This window comes from Athene noctua, chromosome 17 (assembly GCF_965140245.1).
Source record: "Athene noctua chromosome 17, bAthNoc1.hap1.1, whole genome shotgun sequence".
Classification (NCBI taxonomy): domain Eukaryota; kingdom Metazoa; phylum Chordata; class Aves; order Strigiformes; family Strigidae; genus Athene; species Athene noctua.
In genome coordinates this window covers 12,606,339-12,628,350 of record NC_134053.1, presented here as the reverse complement: position 1 = coordinate 12,628,350, position 22,012 = coordinate 12,606,339, and the positions used below count along the sequence as shown (strand labels likewise).

Below are 22,012 nucleotides of genomic sequence, written 5' to 3'. Positions count from 1 at the left end.
CACTAAAAAGCCTCATGGCAGCAAGCAAGGTTGAGCCTGCTGCCTGGTGGGGAGCTAGATGTGTCCCCACTCTTGTCATCCATCCTCCATCTCATCACAGCACGTTTCACACCCATTTCAGCCGAGTCCCTGCGCAAGCTCCCTTTGAGCATCAGCTGCCACTAACCCTCTCCTCTCTCTCTGCTGCAGGATGACATGCACAGGGTCATTGACCAGCAGCTGATGGACAAACACCCGAAGGAATGGAGCCAGCTTGCTTATTCCTTCTCCAGTGGCTACGGCGCAAAGCGGAGTGCCAGACCCTCCCCCGTGTTCAGGCCGGAGCAGCAGGGGGACGAGCCCGTTGGGGCAGAAGGGAACCGTCTCTTCTCCTTTTTCAAGAAAAATTAATTTGAAAAAGAGAAACCTCTCCAACAATTCCTGCTTCAAGATGGGGAGTGGGGCAGCTGCCCAGCTTGCTGATGGACCCAACGCTGATCCACTAAGAAAAAATGAAGGGGGCAAAGGAGTTAACCCTTGAGACTCTGCACTATTTACACCGCACCTGGTCTGAACCAAATGTTTACATGAACTGGAGATTTGCAAATTGACAATGTGATACTAATAGAAAGAAACTTTTCTTATTCTTTAAGTGAAGTGATAAACTTCAGGGTATATTTTAGGCGCTTTGACACAGTCCAGTTTCTGCTGTGAAGAATAATCTGATTGTCTTAAAAGCATTCTCATGCTGGAGAAGGAAATAAGCAGCCCCAAGACAAAGCAGCACAGGGGATTGAGAACTGCCGTCACAGCGAGCACAGGGGGAAGAAGAGGGCTGAATGCAAGAGAAGAGAGGGGAGTCCCTTAAACTGCCCTTTGGTCCTGGCAGCTGTGATGTCCTTCATCCATCCCACTGAGACTGGCATCGCTCTGGCCCCAGCATTGCCATGTTTTGACAAGTGTAGCTTTCTCCATGGTGGAAGTTGAGTGGTCACCGCAGATCCTGCCTGGGCGCCATCTCCCCTGCGGCTCTGCGGAGCTGTCACCCCTCGCTGGGAATCCAGGCTCCCCGCAGATCAGGGCACTTGTAAGATTGCTGATGTTACTGTCTTCTCTAGCTCCCTCCTGTTACAGAGAGGTAAGAGTTGCAGGGTCTGTAGTTACACAGAATATTAAGAATTTCTCCTCAAGAGGCTGACCATCTACAACAGATTTCAGGCTGGATAAGACTTGTAGATGTTCAGTCCTAGGGCACCTACTGTCCCTCCAGTGGCCAAAGGTAATTGTGGAGCTTCAGCAAGTCACACATCTCTTCCCCAAAGCCATGTACTCCTCCCAAACAAAGTAAGAAACCATTTTAACTGGATAGGCCCCTAAAAAGCCTAACTAATAATTCACTGAAAGCCTACTTGTAATGATGTCAGTAGGTCTTTGACACTGGGTTGACAGACTTGACCCTCAGAAAACACGCAGGCATCTACCTTCACTAAAGCCAAAGGTGATTAGTGTCTCTACAAAGCTCTGGAAAATCTGCAGTTTATTCTGCCCCACACAGTAACGTTAGCTGTGGCCTAAAGAAAATAATGAGTATTTGTCCCTGCCTGCAGATCATTTACTACTCAGCCCTTCAGTGAGTAGGTAGCCAAATCTCCTTCTGATCAAAGGTGATCAGAGCCCGCTTTGCTGTAAGCGTGACTTAATCAACAAGAAGGAACGTAGCTTATTTGGTGTATGCACACAGCAGTGCTGGAAATCCTGCAATGCTTAAGTAGGGGCCTTCCCTATGCACTGGATAGTCACCTTACAGCTCAGCTCTGTCACAGTCTGCCATCATAAACCAGCGAGGGACGGCAGCCTAAGTTCAGAGATGTCCTGCTGCTGTCATGCAATTTTCACACGTTCTCCCAGCTCATGATACCCACAGGCCCTAATTTGTTTCCCTGCTGCTTTAAAGAGGCTACCACCTACACTGTCCCACAGGAGACAGAGCTAGGTACACACTCAGCTCTGCCCCGCGCAGCAACTTAGGTGCTAACACACCATCCTACAGGGAGCTGCTATCTCTGCTCACTACAGTGACAAGCTTTCTGCTAGAATTAGGCATCAAACACCTTCTTCTAAGAAGCAGGTAAGAGGTTGGTGGGTTGGGTTTTTTTTTAATTATTATTCAACTTATCTATGGGATAGAACATCCATAATACCTCAGTACAAATATCCTTTCTGCCTACAAAGATTTGAGCATCCTTGCTAGCATGAAACTACCACTCTGGTATGAAATCATCATCTCGCACTGAGGTAGCTCCATGTTGCAAGGAGCAGAGTACTCTTTGGGATTGAAAACGATGGTGAAAAGCTGAGTGGTGAAACCCATTTACTTGAAAGCAACGAAACCTGGATTGCAGATCCTGCTCCAGGAAATACTTTGGTAAAGCACCACCAACACAGCTTGATGCTTACAGGGAAAGGAGTCTGGAGTCTCACAGGCAGGGAAGGAAACTGAACTGAAACATCTCCTTTCTAGGCGATGCTCAACTGTTGTGTATCTGCTTGTATCCACTGGTGCAAGTGCGGGAAAGGGACTTAGTGCAGTGCCAAGCATGCTCTCAGGATGGCAAGTCCTCATCCTCCTGTCTCGTGACTCCCAGCAGGGCAGAGACACGAGGCATACGCTCAGCTGTCAGGACTGTGTTACGCCCCTATGCATTAACATCAACTTTGATACCTGCAAAATTAGGTATGGGTTCATGGATGCCAGCGATACCTGTGAATAGTTGTCTTACACACTGTTGGAAAAGGATGATCTGCTTATTGTGGGAGAGCCATGTGAACATCCTGGTCCTCACTGACCTTCTTTCTGCTGTCAGTTGTCACTTCCCAGGCCCCACCAGCTCTCTTCAAGCCACATGCCCAGCAGCTGTGTGAGACTCTACCCCCACGAGGACGGATGGATGGATGCAATTCTAAGGCAAAGGCCTTAATTCATCCAATGATAATACAGTAACAAGACGAAGAAAGGTGCCTTCTGCTACATGTTTGCTGAGAGGAAAGTGACTCAGTTGCAGGGGTAGGCCATTGAAATGCACAGCACATCGCTTCATTTAAGGAGGAACCTACCTTAATCCCATTGCAATTTTATTTATTTAATGACAGCGATGGAAGAGATTGCGAGAGGAAAGGCAGCATGTTCTAAGGTGCCAGTTGGGTATGGTTTCTTAAAACTAGCCCCTTAACCCTGAAGACTTACTTGCACTACTAAACCCAGAAAGACAAGAGAATTGGGTTTAATGAACAGGACAACACACCAAAGGAGACCTCCTTGTGCTGAGCTGCTACTCAACCAGAACAGAAACTGCCTTAATATAGCAGCTAGGTTTTCTTGTTTTGTCTTCAAAAACCTCGTCGATGCAGTCCTTCACGTTCTCATTTGTCATGTCGTGTTTTGACAAGGTCCTGACTATTTCACCTTGAGCTGTCATTAAAACACTCATGTCCATCCTGTCGTGGCCAGGAGCCTGGAATCATCCTTGCAGCGTTGGGTTAGATAGAAGACACTCGTGATTCTTGATACTTCTAGGACACACATGGCGTAAGGGAAACATCTGCTCCAGTGAATGAGATGGAGGAAGCACATTAATCCAGCAGGTACTCAAGATCCCAAAGTAGATTTAAGGAGTGGGATCAGCAACTCTAAATATAACATTCACCCTTGCTTTTGAGATAACAGTATGTCAAGCAGTAGTGCTGCACAGTCACTGTTCAAATATTGCACAGAGAAGAGATGCCTGCTGAGATTAAGGTTACAAAGAACTTTCCCACAGTTAAGTAACGGGTGATGGTTTGGGCAAATGTTTATTATGCTAGCCTAAGGGAAAAGGGATCAATCTCCCTTTAGTAAACTCTGCAAGGGAAGCAACTGTAAACAAGAAACAAGTAAGAGTAAATGTAAGGCAAGTCACTAGCACTTTATCTTAATACAAACTTAAATCAGCAACTTGCCCTCGAGATGAACAATAGATCAATTAATGACAACAGAATAATTTTGCACAGAAAAGCAAGAAGTGAGGTTACAGGCAATGCTGCACACACAAGGATGTGATAGCTGCACGCACCTGTCCTACTTAAAATGGTAAATTCCAGATATGCCTCTGCATCAGGCAAACTACCCCCCACTCGGCTATAAAAAGCAAGATTGTTTTAACCAAAAAGCCAAGAAAGGAAGTGTCTGGGTGCTGCAGCAATGATTCCCTTAGATTGAGAGGGGAAAAAGCACACAGCAGGGACAAGCAGAAAGAATGTATCTATAGATATGTACATATACCACAGTGCTGTAATTTTTGTATGTAGCAGTAATGTAAATAAATGTATGGTTTTTATAAGATGCATATTATAAAAATCTATAAAGGCATATTTTTAGTAAAAACAATGCTCTACTTCTTTTGTAAATAGTTCTCTTCAGAATAAAACAGATCATTTATACAATACCGTCTCAGCTCTCAAGTCACTGTTTATCTTGCCTAGCTGCAGAACAAGCTCACTTTTTGCACTGTCATCTTAACACCCAACAGCATCTTTAGTACTTCATCACCCAAGAAATTCAGCCACGTAAAGCACTTGCATGTGTTCAGAAGAGAGCTGCTCTGGCGAAAGAACATTTGAAGCATTTGTATCTCCTGCCACTCAGAAAAATAGAAAGGCAAGCTTGTAAATCATCTCCACCTTCCAGCCATTTGTATCATTTACTGGCGAGACATTCAAGACTTCAGCTTAATGAGTTTAGACACAAAACACAGATGGACAATGAAATACCTCCAGCTCACGCCAGCTGCAGGTTGGACCATCTACGTATCCTCAGGATTCCCCCCTACGTAGTCATACCACAACTGCGTGGACAGAAGAAAAGGCACCTTCCCACAGCAAGTTTTCATCACACTTCTCCAGGAGTGAGGACTTGCCTTCCACAGCCTGCTTGTGCATCAAGGGCAGGCGGGGGTAGGGGAACGCTAAGGGCAACAAGCACAGCAATGGCCACGTAGTTCCTATACAGAAACACGTACATTCATTTCCTGGGAAAGCAAGGAGAGACTCCAGACACTTCTTAATCGACTCAGGGTCTGACCCCTGCTGCCTTTGAGAAGCTTTCAAAGCTCACTCAACACGTCTTGCTGAATAGAAAGACAAAAGGTTATAGCAAAATCATGAGCATCTCACTTTCACACAGAAATAAGGTTACCAGTTCCAGTTTACTCTTTCATTCACATTTAAAACTAGAATAGCAACTAAACATTCGAAAGCATTAATTGTGGCTTTGCCAATAGCCCCTCCCAGGAAAAAAAACCTCTACATACAGCAGAAGAGCTCACCCCTGGCTTGCCACCCTCCACCTCCAGATGCTGGACAGCAGAGGAAACACAGCCTTGAAAAAGATTTGGCAGCTTGTAACCTTTATTTTTAGTTTTTTAAAATTATTTAAAAAGCATAATTAGAAACTTTCATTACAGAAATAATCCTAGCAAACCAGTTAGACATTCCATTGCTCAACATTTAGGAAACTTCACATCAGCACCACTAAAGAGACAGTCCCCACCCCTTCCAATTGAATAGTCAGTGGCAAGAGCAGAGAGGTAACCGCTCCTCTACAGCCAGCTCTAGGAAAAAACAAAAAGAAAAATTCCACTTTAAGCCAGGAAGTTAGACACCTGGATTGGCAGAGTTCAAACCGTGGTCACAAAGACCTGGACTCAAAGAGGACCAATTTTTCCATTTAAGAGAACACTCCAGGCTTGGGTGCACCATTTCCTCATTTTATTGCATCATTTCCAGTAAATTCAGACATTTTCTTTAATTCTGCCTGTATGAAGTTACTCCCTCCTAGATCTGCACACACGCTACCACAAGAGTCCCAAAGTAACGCAGGTGGACCCTTTAATCTGAAAGTGGTAACCATCACCGGACAGCTTCATTTCAACAGGAAGGCTTTGAGGACTGGCCCAGCTCCTTCCTTGGGCACACACCACATCCGACACCAGAAAGCAGACAGGATGGACTGGTGTCACTTAAGCCGCCACTTTCCATAGCTGCTCAAGTCTTACAATTATCAGAGCTCACACTAGCAATATCATCCCAGCTCATTCTTATCCTTGGGTTACCAATGAAAGATATGTGAAGAAAAGAGATGGGTGAAGGCAGCTGGATACACACTCCCAGCACCTGAACCGATTAAAAAAAGTGTTACACATTCATTGTTTGCATTTTTTAAAAAGTCTTTAAAGTGATTGATTGTGATGTGATTGTATGATTAGGGCTCTTACCGCAACCCATAAAATCTAAAAAAATGCAGGCAAAGTAAGTGACTAAAATTTAGCCTCTCCTGGGGGAGTGGGAGGAAGGGAGAGAAGTGGGCTGATTCAAAGCTCATGGACATCAGTGAATCATATCCTACCAATCTAAGGCCAGTGATTCCATAGGGCCACTTACTGACAAACAGTACATCCACCTTCAAGGTCTTAAAGGAAGTCATACCTTCCAGGCCTTTTAGTCATTTTAAGAAAAAATTATTTTTTTATTATTATTTAGGCAATTATTCAGGTGCTGAGCATGTACTTTCAGCCCAAACATTTGATATTTTAGTTACACACACATACACTCTCCACCTTTAACTACATCTACTCAGGCTGATGAACTGAGCTCTTGTTTTCCCAGAAAGGCCAACAAGGGCCAGGAAAACGTTGCTGAGCATAGCGAGACCAGTTTGTTTCCAAGGGTGATCCTCCACCACCACATAACCCAAGCAAGCAAGCTTTCCATTTCTTTACATTAAACAGCAGTCCTGCTTTCTAACAGAAGAATCCTGGGAATGATCCTGCAGCAGCTTTCATATTCAGACATCAATCCAGAATGGCTGGATTTATTTTCATGCCTTTTCTCTCTCAAAAACAAAAGCTTTGCCACCAAAATTCACATTCAAGTTCAGATCACCTATTTGTAGACAGGGAAACAAGGAGAAGTTTGGGGTTTTTGGCAGAATCACATGTTGTTTGTTGTTCTCAAAAGAAATGGACCCTCACTTAGGACCCTGACAAAACCAGAAGCAGAGGTCAAAGGAGTTAAACTTTTTTTTTTTTTTGTAAAAAAAAAAAAGCAAAGTTTTATCCAAATAAATCCCACTTCTGCAGGTCAGTTTGTTTTTCAGTATCTTGATACGAACTAAAGGAGAGCACAGGTACAGCTGGGCTGCAGCACACGAAGGTGAAACCCCAGGCCCCGGCCACAAATCTGGATCATGGCAAACTGAAATTCAAGGCCCCAGCAGCAGCACCAGCTGCCAGCCCAGGGGCTGGTGAAGTGAAACCCCCAGCTCCAGCAGCAACACCTGCAATCCTGGTACCTAGAAAAACAAAGCCTGAGCCCCAGTAAAAGCCTGGAACTCCAGGTGAAGCCATAGGCCCCAGGGGCACCAGCTGCCAGCCTGGAGCCCAACAGAAAGGAAGCCAGAGACCCCAGGAAGCAGTTGCTGCCAGCCCGGGGCCAACTCGAATTAAGAACTTTGCACTATTTCTTTAAAAAGATGAACTCTGCAGTCCATGATTGGTTGACATTAAGAAGGCATAAGCCAAAGCGACAACAGGGAGGCGAGGCTGGTTAAAGCAATATACATTATATACAAACTGTTGGGTTAATTAGTCCACTTGGTAGGCAACGTCCTTCTTGTCTACAAGGCGCACTGGAATGAGCAGGGGAGGAGAGGGGGGCAAGATTCCATCCGATACCTTCTTGGCACTGAAGTAGTAAGGTGCCAGCGCCTCTTGATAGAAAACATGGAGAAAAAATAATCTTTAAATAACGGCACAAAACTGAGAAAGTCCTCCCAAAGCCTGCCCCAGTGGAATTGCCCGAGTCTAGCTGGAGGGGCTGATCTGTCTGAGAGCAGAGTCTCTGCAGCAGGGAAAGGGCATTAGCAGCACCGCTTCTTCCTTTTACTGTTCTTCGTTAGCTTCACCACATCATTCTGTTGCTGCTGTTGCTGCTTTGCTAAGTTTTCTTTCTTTGCTCGCAGGACTAGCTCTGTAATGCAATTAAACATCTGCAAGAGAAACAAGCAAGTTCAGACCACCCAGGAACTCGGGCTAGCTTTTGTGGGATGCTGTTCTTTTGAAATAATTCCATTCCTCCAGATATTTCAATAATGGTTCAGAGATCTTCCCCTGCCCACTACAGGCCAAGTAGAAATCCAGTACCTTCCCGACCCACTCCCAAGTTAAATCAGTAACACCTCTATCCCCTTTCCCAAATCAGTAAACAGAAACAGGTCAGTTTGGCAACTGAGGCCAGGAGTGAAGATTACTTTTAGGAGGTAGGACTGCCCATTCTCCCTAATAGCAAGTCTTTCCTGAGGGCATGCCTAATATGTTAGCACTAAAGCTAGTGAAAATGCAACATGGGATCCTTCATTTCACTTCCCCAACTCTTCCAAACACAGTTGGATGTCTCTTTTTGACATTCTACCTACTCACTTGCAACTTGCATAAACCATTTTATCTTTCTTCCTCAATGGAAAGAACATAATTGATATTTTTTCCCAAACTATTATCCCCAAAACAATTTTATCTATACTCTTCTGCATATTATATTACCTCTTCCACATTAATATTTTCTTTGGCGCTGGTCTCAAACAATTGGATCTCCATCTGTCCAGCAAATTTATAGGCATCTTCTGTTTCTACCACTTTTCGCTCTGGGTCATCATTCTTATTTCCCACTAAAAGAAGGAAAGAAAAATAAAAAGTCAGCTTGGTACTTCAGCAGGTCAGCCCACTAAATAAGACGTTGTAACTCTCTGGTTAGCAACTTACCTAGTATTCGGCAGACATCATCACAGTTTTGATTAATTTCATGCAACCACCGTTTTACATTCACAAAAGATTCTGCACTCGTTACATCGTAGACAACAATGACTCCATGGGTTCCTCTGTAATACCTATGGAGAGGAAAAGACAACAAATGTTAACTCAGGTTGTGTATCATCTTCTTGGCTCTTTCACTTCGCTTCTACAAGATTCCTAACAAAGCTCCAACTTACAGCAAACAAGTGCCCCATTTTCTTTCCACTGGGAGTCATTTAGCTCTCTTTCAACAGCTAGATCACATGCTATTCCTCTAAAACTACAGAGTTCCCTGCTCAATTAGTCTATACAAGTAGGTTTCAAAGTCCAAAGACTGCTGTTTACTTCCTTATTCAGGTTCACAAGACCCTCAAAGACGATTACTGTCTTCCAGCTAGGTGACCAAAAGGTAGTGGTGCCCCCCATACATCCTCAGAACTGGCTGTGATGCAAACTTCCACATTGTACAAGCCACATCAAGTTTTTGCAATAATTTTTTTAACTGTGAAAGATCACTTACAGACTAAAATTTCAGCAGATCTCCAAATATACTCAACCCTCACAGTTCTCTTGCGCTCACAAAAATTTCTGTCTTGTTGAGCGACTGTGTTCTGATTACACCTTCCTACTCAACAGATCGACTCCATATGTGCATTCAATGCGCTCTGTTACCTTTAGCCATTAAAAATAAACTTCATTTCAGTTTATTCCCATTAGTCTTGGGCAACCAGCACCTTTAAAAGATGATAAGCAATTCTGATATGCAGGAAAATTGTCAGAATTAAAGTTCCAACATTATCACCTGCATGAACCTGCTAAAGGCGGACAGTATGCGCACCATGAAAATGTTAGATAAAAAAAGGAAGCTCCACCTTCTCAGTTTTCAGCCACATTCATGGGGCTACAGGGTGTTTCCCCTACTTCAAATTAGTTAGCTTTGACCAAAAAAAAGTAACTGAAACAGTGGACAGTGAGGTCTTCACCAGCATCTAGTTTTGATTAGCCTTATTCTTTCCCTTTTATTTCCTCTTCTTTCTTAGGATCAATATTAAGATTTTTAATGAACCAAATTCAAGATTCCAGCATACCAGAATTGAAGATTTTCCCCTTAAACTGTGACAGCATTTCTAGACTTTGATCTCTTACTATAAGTGCCTCTCCCAGCGCTCTCCCTTCCACTGCATTGTCGATGTCCACTGTGACCGCTCTGGTCCTCTTTGAAGGAGTTATTCCAACTCAAGCACACACACCCCTGACCTTCAAAGCCTTTTACTCTAATCCAAATGCACTTTCAGAAGATCTCAAAGCTTCTGCTCACCTCTGCTACTGATGCGCTTGAGCAAGTCACTCTTTTCTCCACCTTCAGCCTCATCAACCCTTGTGTAACAGAAGCCACCTGCCTTTGCAAGCCATCAAGAGAGAGTTCCACAGACAGGCCTGTATCACACACGGAGCACACACATCTCCCCCACCCCCTTGCTCTCATGATCGCTTTGTAGTGATAGTCACCAGGTATCAAAATTCCTCTGTGACATGACACATACTCTATGGAAGCAGGGGAGCCCGCTCCTACTGCCCATCTGGGCACTTTCAGAAGACAGTCAAATACTTCTTCCATGCCATAGTCTACCCGTGATTTATGCTGTACATTCACTTTCCTTGGCAAGAATTATCACCCGTAAGAACTACCTATTCCCAGCCCCTAAGAGATCTTGCACTTTCAAATACTCTAGTCCATTTGCAATTAGTTCCTTTAACAGTTTTAAAACTTGCTACTGCACTGCATTTGTGCTTTACTTCATTACAAGTTCAACTTTATTTCATAACTTAGATCCTTTAGAGGAAAAAGTATTCCACAGCCTGAATCCACACGTTGCAAAAATAAACCATCCTCTCCTGACACCAACATGCACTGCACACTGGCTTTGATGAATACTGTTTTGTGTGATAGCATCAGAAAGGGAAAGATCTCCAATCCTACCAACACACTAGATTTCTCTAAATCTGAACAATAAATTAATTATGTTCAAGCTCTCCCATATCACCTAATAGTCTTTTAATTCAGCAACCCTCAGGCCGACCTACTATTTCCTCCCTAACACTGAGCATTACATGTGCAAAGACAACACTCAGCCTTTAGAGAAACGCAGTGGTTCAGCTACACCTACGCAAAGCTGCTTCATTCTGCTGTGCACACCATAAAACCATGCCTGGTATCCCAGTCATCCAAACCAGAGGACCCAACAGAGCACCCTGCTGCTCCTACCTTGCCCACGCACCTAGGTTTTCTTCTAAGCAAAGCATATGATGGAGGGGAGTAGAATAACACGCACCCTGCACATACAGATCCCACTCCTGACGTGTCATCAGCACAGTTGTCGTTTGCTCTCAGGGATGAGGACTGTGGGCTGGACCGTGCACCACAGACCACTACGGCATTAAAAACTGCAGGAGCTGGGAGCTCCTGCCACAAAGCGCTAATATTGCCAATCCCCTCAAAAATATTTTCCTTTGTGCAAGACAGCAAACCTTGACTCCTGCTGAGCTCCTACGAGCATACAGTGCTTCTATTTTTAGAAGGGAAGATTGTCTGGCACATCGTTCTAGAAAGGTTGCCAACCCCTCATCTACACTAAAATGTCATTTTCTCCACTGGCTGACATTACCTTTTAGCAGCTTGAGAGATAAGACCATGACTACCTTTTATTCTCTAACTCTTAAGCCCCATAATACACAATTTGAATTCTCAAAAAGCTAGTCACGCTATTTTCTACCACTTATTAGATATAGCCTTGTGTCCTAAATAACATTTTAGGCTTAACAAGTACAGCAACCCCAAGCGCAGGACAGTACTACAAAACAAAATCTAATTTATCTTACCCCATACTTCAGAATGATGCACTGCAGAATTGCTTTTATAACAAGTTGTAGGCTTTGGCGAGTAGAGAACAGATGGGGCTTTTGGCATTCAGGGAGGAGTAGGTGTAAATTTTGTGCTTTTGGCAATCAAGAGGTAGTTGAGGCTTTGACACTAGGGAAGGAATGCCTTATCTTCTTCCCATCCACATTTTAGGGAAGATGGAGACCATAGAAATGACAGCAGAAGAGAAATGAAGTTCTCAATCTCAGCCTCCCATTCAAGGGCTAAATGACTGCTGCTAGCTGTCCTCTACATATGTGCGCTAAAGCCTAAAAAGCCAGTACCTGCTACCACTCCTAGTGATAAATACATCAATGAAATACAGGGGAAAAAAAGTTATAGAACAGTTACTCATGTTGAGAGTGTCCATGAAAGTATCCCATTGAGGTAGACAACCAAACCTGACCTGTATATGCCCTTGGATGCTTGGTAGTAGTCAACTATCTTCCATATGGTTGGAAAAGTTACCTAGATCTAAAGGCTTTACACTTATCTTTGGTGTGGAAAAGGCTTAAGAATGATAACACCTAAATTGAAATAAACACAGTACCAATTAAGTTGCTTGTTCTACCTACAGAATTATATTTAAAGAAGTTTAAAGACATAAGCTTACTGCCTTTGAAAGATCACCTACTAATACTGCAAATTCGATACAGAAAATCTTCAGAACTGGTTTACCAAACCATCATTTCCTTCAGCCATTTGCATTCTCCCCTCACATCTCAGAAGATAAACTTTCTAAGCAGAAGGGAACATTTTGCCATTCATTGTGGTACTGCCTACTACAAGAAACCAGTAAGAAAGTTCTCAGGTTTCCTCTAGTAAATGCTTCCCAAGATTAGCAAACAACTAGTTTCATGAAGCATGACAGTAGCTACATCAGATTTAGAAGAGACAAAGTATTATTGACTGTATCAGTTCAGTGGGGCACATGTTCATTTTTCGGGGGGGGGGGGGGGGGGAAGTAACTGGCCAACTTTAAAGACAGGTCACTGGTTAAATCCAACATCTTTGTTAATATTCCACTAGTTTGTAGTATACACATTTCCTTGGGTTTCAGTCCTCTAGAATTCTAACCAGTTCCAGAGACTTCTAATAATCTGTTTTCATACTCATCTTTTTTTCAGGTTCCTGGAAGCACATCTATTGTCACAAGTCAGTTGACTAGTCTTTTGACCATCAATATCTGGTTTACAAGACACAGCAATTCTATAACCTCAAAAAACTTATCCCTCTCTTGAACGTGCCATTCCACACAAACACACAGCAGAAAATCTCTCTGCTACCACTATTCATCCAGAGCTAGCATCTGACAACTATTAAGAGTCCTGAATTAGGACAAAGCAGTCCTATCTATAAGAACAAATCAAGGACAGGAACTGGTTGTTCATGCATCTTAAGTATTCCTGCTAATACAGCTGAGTCCAGGCATGCTAAATCTCTGGTGAATTTAAATGAAATTTAGAGCTGATGATGTTCCATGCCAAACAAATTCACACAACTTAGCCTCTTCTCCCACTAGGCACCAGCTATCCCAGTATTTCCACATTTAATAGACAGCAAAACCAGCAGCTGTCTTTTATACTTCCCAATCTGAAATTCTGATCTGGTTTATTTCTCCTGTTTTGCTGCAAAATACTCCAGATCAACTTGACTTATGTTCCCTTAACAGTTTTATTCTGTTCTTGTGTAAAATCAAAATAGTATATAACCTTTTAATGTTTCCCAATTTTCTACGACTAACTTCCTACCACCTCTACCATTTTGCAATTCTAGGTCTACACAGCAGTAATTCCAACCTATTACTATTATTACCAGATGGGCTCCAATTTCAGACTTCCTTGCCAGGCTTGGCTCTACATCAATCTGAACTCTACCTTTAACTATAAAGGGACTTCCTAGACTACAGTAATACCGAAGGAACGCCTTTTTATATTGTTAACCTCAATCTAGTCAAAGACTAAACAAAGACTACTACAGTGTTGACAGTGCACTTGCAGTTCACCCATGACTTGGTAGCCAAGCCCTTTTGTAAGTAGTAGCATGGTAATTCAATTTGTCACTCAGTTTGGGATAAACAAATCAGTCACAGTATTACTTTGTCAATTAAAAAAAAGATAGAATCATTTCTAAAATCCAAATCTTGTTATCGCCTGTTTTTATAGGGATATGTTTAGGTCCAGAGCACCTCTTGAAAGGTATCAGTGAACACTAGGCAGTCAAAGCTAGGGGACCTAGCAGCAAGAGGAGTCCTTGTGACAATGTAACCAGCATTCCCAGAGTGCTTTCCTCAGCACTTCAAATGCATTTGGACACAGGAACTTCTTTGCTTAAAGTTGCACAAAATTAGTATCTTTCTTCCCTGACCATGGAAGATTCTGTAAGTACTTTGCCAGAGACAAGGCAGGAAAAGTGGGGCCCTCACTTCCCCATGAGTAAAATATACCTCGCTTTGGTAAAAAGCTATGCAAAAGAAAGCAGTAGCAGAGTTCAAACAGGTCATGGTGACTTTATAGCATCCTTCCAGTACCTAAAGAGGGTCTACAAGAAAGCTGGAGAGGGACATTTTACAAGGGCATGTAGTGATAGGACAACGGGTAATGGCTTTAAACTGAAAGAGAGTAGATATAGATTAGATATATGAGGAAAAACTTCTTCACTGTGAGGGTGGTGAGGCCCTGGCACAGGGTGCCCAGAGCAGCTGTGGCTGCCCCCTCCCTGGCAGTGTTCCAGGCCAGGTTGGACGGGGCTTTGGGCAACCTGGGCTAGTGGAAGGTGTCCCTGCCCAGAGCAGGGGTTTGGAACTAGATGTGCTTTAAGGTCCCTTCCAACCCAAACCACTCTGTGATTCTATGGCACATATGCCTTTGAACCATTGCAGCACCTCAATTTTAAACGTTAATCAAAGAAAGAAAAAAATTTACATAAAACACTGCACAAAGTCTGATCTGCAGCTATTCCTGTTCACAAAAGGAAGCCTCCTTTCCTGGTATTCCCCATTCAGTGCCGGATACCATGGCTTTTTGAACTAGCTGGCATCAGCCCCACGAACCAACCGTCATTAACGCAGCCCTGAGTCGTGTCAGGGAATCAGAAAACAGGAAGGCCATTTGCTGACTCAGCACTAATTGGGGCACTCTGTGACTACTAGCCTGTGCACACAGCTGATGGGAGCCGCAGCACTGCATTGCTGCCTCCCCCTCACCACTTCCTGCCCAAAGCTTTCTGCAGCACTGAAACAAGAAGTGAGGTCACACACAGGAACCCTACAAGAGGCAACCAAGTTTTTTCAAGCTAAACACTTAAGAAACAATGGAAGTAATCCAGTAATATCCGTATAGGAGCGCAGAGGAAAGGGGCGGTGCACACATCAGGTTCAATTTTGCCATGTCTAGCTGTTTAGGTGTAACACAGATGCAACCAATCTCATTATTTTTATGTCTGAGTAAGTTAACCAATACATCAGCTGAGAACGATCCTCCTCTCAAATAGGAGCCAAAAGAGAAGTCAGTCATTAAAGTGAAACACCTAGGTCTTTCAAGAATCATTATTTTTTGTTAATACCCAAAGGAAACAAAAGTTCCATTTCCAAGGGTATTTTTTCCTCTTCCCCTAGTGCCATGGTAAGCAGTCCCTCCTTTATTGCAATCAGTTTACAAACATATTTTATTCTTAGTTGCCACCGCTGCAGCTCTGGGTGTGGTTTCTTCAGGAACAGGAAAAGCTGTGCACACGCTGTTCGAAGGGACAATGAGCATGAAACTGAACTCGAACCAAGGAAAAGGTTAACTTCATGTGGGTGTCTGCTTCAACAGAACCCCACACAAAGAGAGCCGCTAAAATGCATTTGTCCTAAAAGAAAACTAAATATTGGAAATCCTGTTCTTCGATCTCAAAGCTATTCATTAGTTATATGCACTCTGTACTTCTGCAACACATTCAATCAAAGGATGACCTTCTTGGACAGGCTTCAGAGACAAGTTTTCTCTTATATGCAGAACAGCAAAAGAATTCCAGTTCTACCATTTGGAAACTAGCAGCAGAGGAATAAGACAAAGCCATCACAGAAATACACAGGAGAGTAAGGAAATCCGAAAACCCAGTTTCAAATCTAGCCATAATATCACCACCGCTACCAGTTCTAAAACAGCTGAGAGAAGTCCCACTGTACAGACTGCAAAGCTACCATTAGCAAATCAACTGCAATATTAAAATGTCTAAACCATAACTCTTAAGTTCTACAAGATCCATAGAAAGCTACACATCACAAAGCCCAGTTATACTCACGTTGATGTAATAGTCCGGAAGCGCTCTTGTCCAGCTGTGTCCCAGATCTGTAGCTTCACCTTCTCTCCATTGATCTCAACGGTCCGGATTTTAAAATCCACTCCAATTGTGGTAATGTAGCTGCCTGAAGGGAAAGCATGGGTAAGTGAGAACCTAAGTCTTGTTTATTTTGGATGTCCCAAAGCACACTTCTGAACACTATTTGGCAGTAGCTCTCAGACCCTGTTGAAAGGAGAAGAAGGTTCCCCCTATCTGCTTATCATTTAAAATTCCCTATCAGGTCATGCTGATCTGCCTATTTTTATCTGCAGCTAATAGCATTTTTCTAGCCATAAAGCCACTTCTTTCATGCCACCCTTAAAATTTAAAACTCAGTGTTACAAAATAAAATTATTCTTCTACTGCACTGGTGGTCAAGAGTAAGCACCCACATATCTCAAGAAATGGACAGTAACTACGCAAGTATTTAACTTGTGAAAATTCTCAAAGCTTTGCTTTAAACGCTCATGCAATCACTTACTTTGAATACAGTCTGTTCTAAGAGTTACCTCCTAATAAATTAGTTATGTCACAAATGTAAGTGGTTTAGCCACAATATTCAATCAAACTAAATCCCAAATGGCCAATGGGAAGTCTGCACAGAGTACTAAAAAACCTAAGCTATTTCTGGAACCATGTCAGTATTTAAATACTGCGGTACTTTCAGTCGCAAATGATCAGAGAGGATTGCTTGTATAGGCTTATACCAAGAAAAGCAAAGTTAGAAACATAATGTATTCCTCGTACAGTTATCAGTGGGTAAATGCAGAACAACTCCTTGCCAACCAGCAGCACTGGAGCAGACCTTGACCATTTCACTTATTGAAGTAAACAAAACACTCACCTGAGAACGTATTATCTGCAAAACGCAACAGCAAACTGCTCTTGCCCACACCTATGACAAACAAAGACAGCAAGATCTTTGAATACAGTCATCTTCGGTGTCAGGTAACAACAGTTATTTTGCCCATCCATTGCACTTTTAACTCTAACTAGGATATTTTCCCAGCAGATAACTTAGTAGCATCCACCTTGACTATTCATCTCGGTACTCTCCTCGAAGATTTCATCAAGCATGGTGCAGTCATTCCGAGACTTGGTATGCTTCTTGTAACAGTACAGGGGTGTTCTGGTCCCCGAAGCTTCCTCCAGCCCTCAGCAAACTCTCTAACAATAGCTTCTGAACTGTGGTCAGTTCTAGGAGGTCATAGAAGAGTAATAACTAAAAGCAAGTTTATGATCAGTAGGCTTACATCTGTTAAGGAAAGATCCAAAAATGAGTACATCCTGCTAATTAACAAGTACTCAGAACACTGCTCTAAACTACTCTATTGAATTCCATTTGCACATCATGCTTACCACCACTGCCTACCTCCCATTCATTATGCTGTGCTGAATAGCAGTGGAGTTTGGACTACTCTGACAATCAGGCTAGAGTTTGGTACTATAAAGCTTCTGTTATCATGACCATAGTTTAACAGAAGCCTAAACCAAACAGTAGAGTTGGGAACCATTGTTCTGGATTGCCATCCAAAAGAGGCTTGTTCCCGATCTAGCAGGAAGGACACATACCTTTCTGAAGTTGTACCTTTTGCCAAAACGTCCTATGAAACATTCCTCTAAATGCTCTGAGTACCACTTCATCCAGGTTTTCCTTAAATGATTGTTTGCACCCTGATCACACCCTGCTGCAGGGAAGCATTTTTCACAGTGCTTCAGAAAAGAATCGTAAGAAACTCATCACTGCACACCCAACCAAGGGAACCTGAGTATCAAAATGCTTCAAACTTGTTATCTCTGCATAACATCTCTGCTGTTAATGTCCCTTCCCGCCTGAAAAGAAGTCTGCTATGGCATGAAGAGGAAATTCAACTTCACCGAGGTGATTATCTATTAAATCCTTTAAGGTAGAAGTTATTTAGCTAATTATTTTGATGATGTATGACTTGCAAGTTCTTCTTAATAGAAGGCCTATGCAAAGACTATACAGAACTCCAATAGTTCTCAGTTGCTGGCATCTGAAGATAGCTACCAACAAAAAAACAGCCAAACTAAAAATCTGCACAATACCAGTACGCCAGTTCTCATTTGTAAAGAGCTTAAATCACGAGACATCTGAAGAAGCCATACTCATTTCTAGTTGAGTATTACAAATCTTTAAAGAAAAAAAGAGAAAAAATGCTACTAAAAAAAAAAAGTTACAGTGTGCATACACTGAATACCTCTGAGCTCAAAAAAAGGTAGCAGAGCAGTTCCTGAACTTTAACAGAGGACTGGTTATTTAGCAAGTTAAACCTCCGCAAAATACCAGTCAGCTAAGGAAAAATAATTAAAAAAAAAAGAAAGGTTTCAGCAAGTACTATGCTTCTTGATCAAGCAGCCTTGGCCTCCAGCTTAGTAAAAAAAAAAGTAGATGCTGGAACCCACAGATTTGTCAGATCACACCACCTTCTTAAAACGTCAGCCAGGCTATGCTGCAGAGCTGCATGGGCCACACATGACCACTGCTTTATCAGACTGTCCACTGCTGCACAGACAGTCTTGTCTCTACTGCTCTCAGCACTCAGGCAGCTTCTAGAGAAGAGAAACCTCCTGAACTCAGGAAGTTCTACATGCTCCTGATGACAGCGATCTCACTAAACAAACACTGCCCCTGACCCACAATGTTCATGTATAGAGAAACCACACTCTTCATGACCCTCCACTTCCTACACAGAGTTATTTGAAGGTCTGAAAAGAGAAGGCTAGCAGAGCTTCTTTGCTTGTTGAAGACAGAAAAACAAAAGGAAACAAAAAAAGCCCTATTTGCAATCAAAATTAGAAGCAAATTTCTGTGTCATACTGGTTTCTAAAATCCATATCTTACTGAATGGTAGAGTGAATTACAGAAGCACATGCAAAGCACAGATCATCTGTATTATTTTTAAATATATGGCACACCTGAGATCACCAGCAGCTTTTCAAGATGACCTGTTCTAAAAACACACAAACCTACTACCTTCTTGACATATTTGCATACAGGGGAAAGCAGATGAGACAGAATCATCCTATGCAGTATCAGTCCACTTCTTATTGCATGGAATAAACATCAATAAACAAGGCAAGCAAACTGTTTTGTGGAAGCAGGGACAAAGCCTTCCCATTGGGGCTAGCAAAAATTAAAAAGAAAACCAATACTCAAACTCCGTACTGAGATTTAATTACAACACCAGAGAACCCCCAGGTAACCTGACAATTCTCACACTTTTTTCCTCTCACTGGATACACTACAGAGACTTCGCTCAAGAAGTCTCAGCTAAGAAATTTCATTTAATTGGTTAAAGTGAAAAGTCTTCATCAGAGTTGTCACCATCCTGTTTATCTTGCCTGAACAGTTTTGAAACTCATCAGCAAGCAACAGTGTTACTGCTCTACTCAGAATGTAGCATTTGGTTTAATAATCCATAGGCTCCCAAAACTGCCTAGGGCTTTAAGCTATCTTGAAGTTGCTGCCCCTTCTCCCTATTCCTTTTATATTTCTTCCTGCAGACACAGTTTGGTATGGAATAAAATATTTTTACATACAGCTAAAGCTTCTGGAGTTGACAACTGCCAAGATTGTGCAGCATTACACTACTACCCAAGAGCCATGCCTCACTGCATGCTGGGACCTGCTGCCTTATGGACCACACCTCTATTAAAAAAAGAGGGTGGATGCCATCTTCTCTAGTTTATGGAAATTAAACTGTAAGATGTTGGAGTGTTACCAACACTGAACTGGACTGAAGGCAGGAATCTTCCCAGGCCCAATTCCTATGTACCTAGACTAAAGCACAAGACACAGGCTGAGTTCACATGCTACCCCTCCAGAAGTTTCCAAAACTGCTACAGAAGTATTTACAAGTCTATTTCGAAAAATCTGTAACTAGCCTTCGTCCATAACCATTTTATGTATTTGCATCATATACTATACCTAGAAGTACACAAAGCTACCAGCCCTTTAAAAATTTAGTAAAAAAAAGTGACAAACTCTAGAACTGAGACTTCAGGCTGAAGGACAGAAAGAGTCTGAAGAAATAATTAAGATAATAAAGAGTATTCATATGCAGTAGTTGCCACACTGGAAACAATGGTCCCCATGGCTGAGGAGCAGCCAGCCCTTCCCATCGATGCCTTAAACTGCTTGTCACAGGGGAGGGAATTCCCTCCTCATCCCAGCAGGAGATTAGTGGGCGCCCTCAGAACATGCGGCTCGCAAAGGCTGATACCAGCACGAACGCCGATGCTGTCCTCACTTATGCGTGTCTAATCTTCCTTTTCCTAAACCTAGCCAAGCTATTTACCATAATATCCTGTAGCAGCCAGTTCCGCAGGTTCATCAGATAAAAACTTACGAAGCCCAAGCAAAGGCGCCTTCTCATTCAAAGCGCGGGGTCCCCCGGCGACCCGCCCGGCAGAGCCCAGCGCCGCGGCACCGACAGCACAACGGCGGCGAAGCCCCACCGCCGGGGAACCGACCCCGACGGCCCCGCGAGTGCCCCGGGAGGGGGCCTCCCTCCCCGCCTCCACCGCGCCGCCCGCCCCGGCCCCGCCACCGCCCTCAGGCCCCTCACGGCCCGGGCGGAGGCGAGGGGCGTCCACCCCGCCAGCGGCCTACCCCCGCCCCCGGGCCGCGCCGCCCGCCCGCCCTCACCGCTGTCGCCGATGATGAGCAGCTTGAAGAGGTGATCGTAGTCCCTGGCCATGGCCGGGGCGGCGGGAGCGGCCGCGGTCGGCGGAGCGATCGGGGAGGGGGGAGGGGGCAGCGGCGGCGGCTCGGGGCCGGATCCACTTCCCGAACAAACAGCCGGAACTGACAGCGGTGCTCGCGCGCATGCGCGGCGCCGTGCCGGCGCAGCTGGCCGCCTCGGCCGGCGACGCGCATGCGTGGCGCTCCTCCCCGCGCGCATGCGTACTCTCCGCGGAGTGCGGCGCCAGGCGCCTGCGCGGGAAGCGCGAGGCCCGCCCGCCCCTTCGCCGCGGCGGCGGCCGTTGCGCATGCGCGCGCTCACGCCTGCGGTTCCTGGCGCGCCTTGGCAGCCGTGACGGCGCTGGGAGGGATGGGCCGGCGGGGGCTGTGGGCCTCTCTCCTCCGCGCTGGGGCCCGCGCCTGCTTTCCCATCCTCTCCCTGTGCTGAGCCGCCAGGTCACCTCTGGCAGGCAGCACCTCGGCTCCCACAGGTGCTCACATGCGGCCTGTGGATGCAGCAGGAGGGACGGCCAGCACCCGGAAAGCACCAAAGGTGTGTGGGAGCCCCAGTGCTTTCAGGCACTGTCAGCTCCACTCTCGGGAAGGCACGGGAGCAGACCACAGTGGCTTGGAATGTGTTTTGCTTCTTCAGGATGCTTGTGCACCAAAGCATCAGGTCTCACAGCTACAGAAACAGATCCCATCACGGCCTTCACCTGCAGGTGAGGAAGCCCACAGCAAAGTGATATGAAATACCCAGGTGTGTCACGCTGGTCTGGCAATTCAGGCTGGTCTGCAATTAGATTCCTGAGGGTTTTTTTAATCCAGAGATGTGCCTATATATGGCTCAGGAAGGGCCTTGACCTCACACACATTGGCAGCTGTGCCTGCACCATCCACAGCCCAAATCCACAGTTTCAGACAGCACTCTTACCTAACGCACAACCAACCTGAGTAATTTTGCTATCGGTTGCACAAATAATGACTAGGCAAACTGCAAGACTATGATCATTTCTGAGGTGATCGCCCCTTCTAGGTGGAGACCTGCCCTAAGAAGAGTGTTGGTTTTCTCTTTGATTATTTTTCTACAAAAAGAACTCTTGAGAGCAAACAGTGCAGTGTGTTGATGTAGAATACATAAATTACTTAGGACTTGCCAGTTATTAAGGCTTTTCAAGACAAGTAAAAACCTAATAACAA

At 44.2% G+C, this 22,012-nt stretch overlaps 2 protein-coding genes across 4 annotated transcripts in view; one reads left to right on the top strand and one right to left on the bottom strand.

Annotated features, from left to right (window-relative positions):
- BICDL1 (BICD family like cargo adaptor 1) overlaps positions 1-393 on the top strand; it is a 48,079-nt gene extending 47,686 nt beyond the window's left edge. For all 3 annotated transcript variants that reach the window (XM_074920785.1, XM_074920784.1, XM_074920782.1), the window contains one exon: positions 190-393. In XM_074920785.1, the coding sequence (XP_074776886.1) occupies positions 190-390 (201 nt within the window). In that variant the 3' untranslated portion in view covers positions 391-393. The remainder of the gene's footprint in view (positions 1-189) is intronic.
- A 7,529-nt stretch (positions 394-7,922) lies between these two features.
- Positions 7,923-20,927, bottom strand: RAB35 (RAB35, member RAS oncogene family). Its single transcript, XM_074920787.1, has 6 exons — positions 20,777-20,927; positions 16,949-16,999; positions 16,066-16,189; positions 8,829-8,953; positions 8,610-8,734; positions 7,923-8,059 (listed from the first exon to the last, which is right to left on the bottom strand). The coding sequence occupies exons 1-6, from the start codon at positions 20,826-20,828 to the stop codon at positions 7,931-7,933; spliced, it is 606 nt and encodes a 201-aa protein (XP_074776888.1). The 5' UTR covers positions 20,829-20,927; the 3' UTR covers positions 7,923-7,930.
- Between the last annotated feature and the right edge of the window lie 1,085 nt (positions 20,928-22,012).

Excerpts from the sequence above, each read along its gene's own strand:
- RAB35 (XM_074920787.1), bottom strand. The coding sequence starts at position 20,828 with ATGGCCAGGGACTACGATCACCTCTTCAAGCTGCTCATCATCGGCGAC. Across the intron at positions 17,000-20,776 it reads GCTCATCATCGGCGACAGCG|GTGTGGGCAAGAGCAGTTTG; the intron begins GTGAGGGCGGGC and ends TGTTTGTCATAG. Across the intron at positions 8,735-8,828 it reads TGATGTCTGCCGAATACTAG|TGGGAAATAAGAATGATGAC; the intron begins GTAAGTTGCTAA and ends TCCTTCTTTTAG.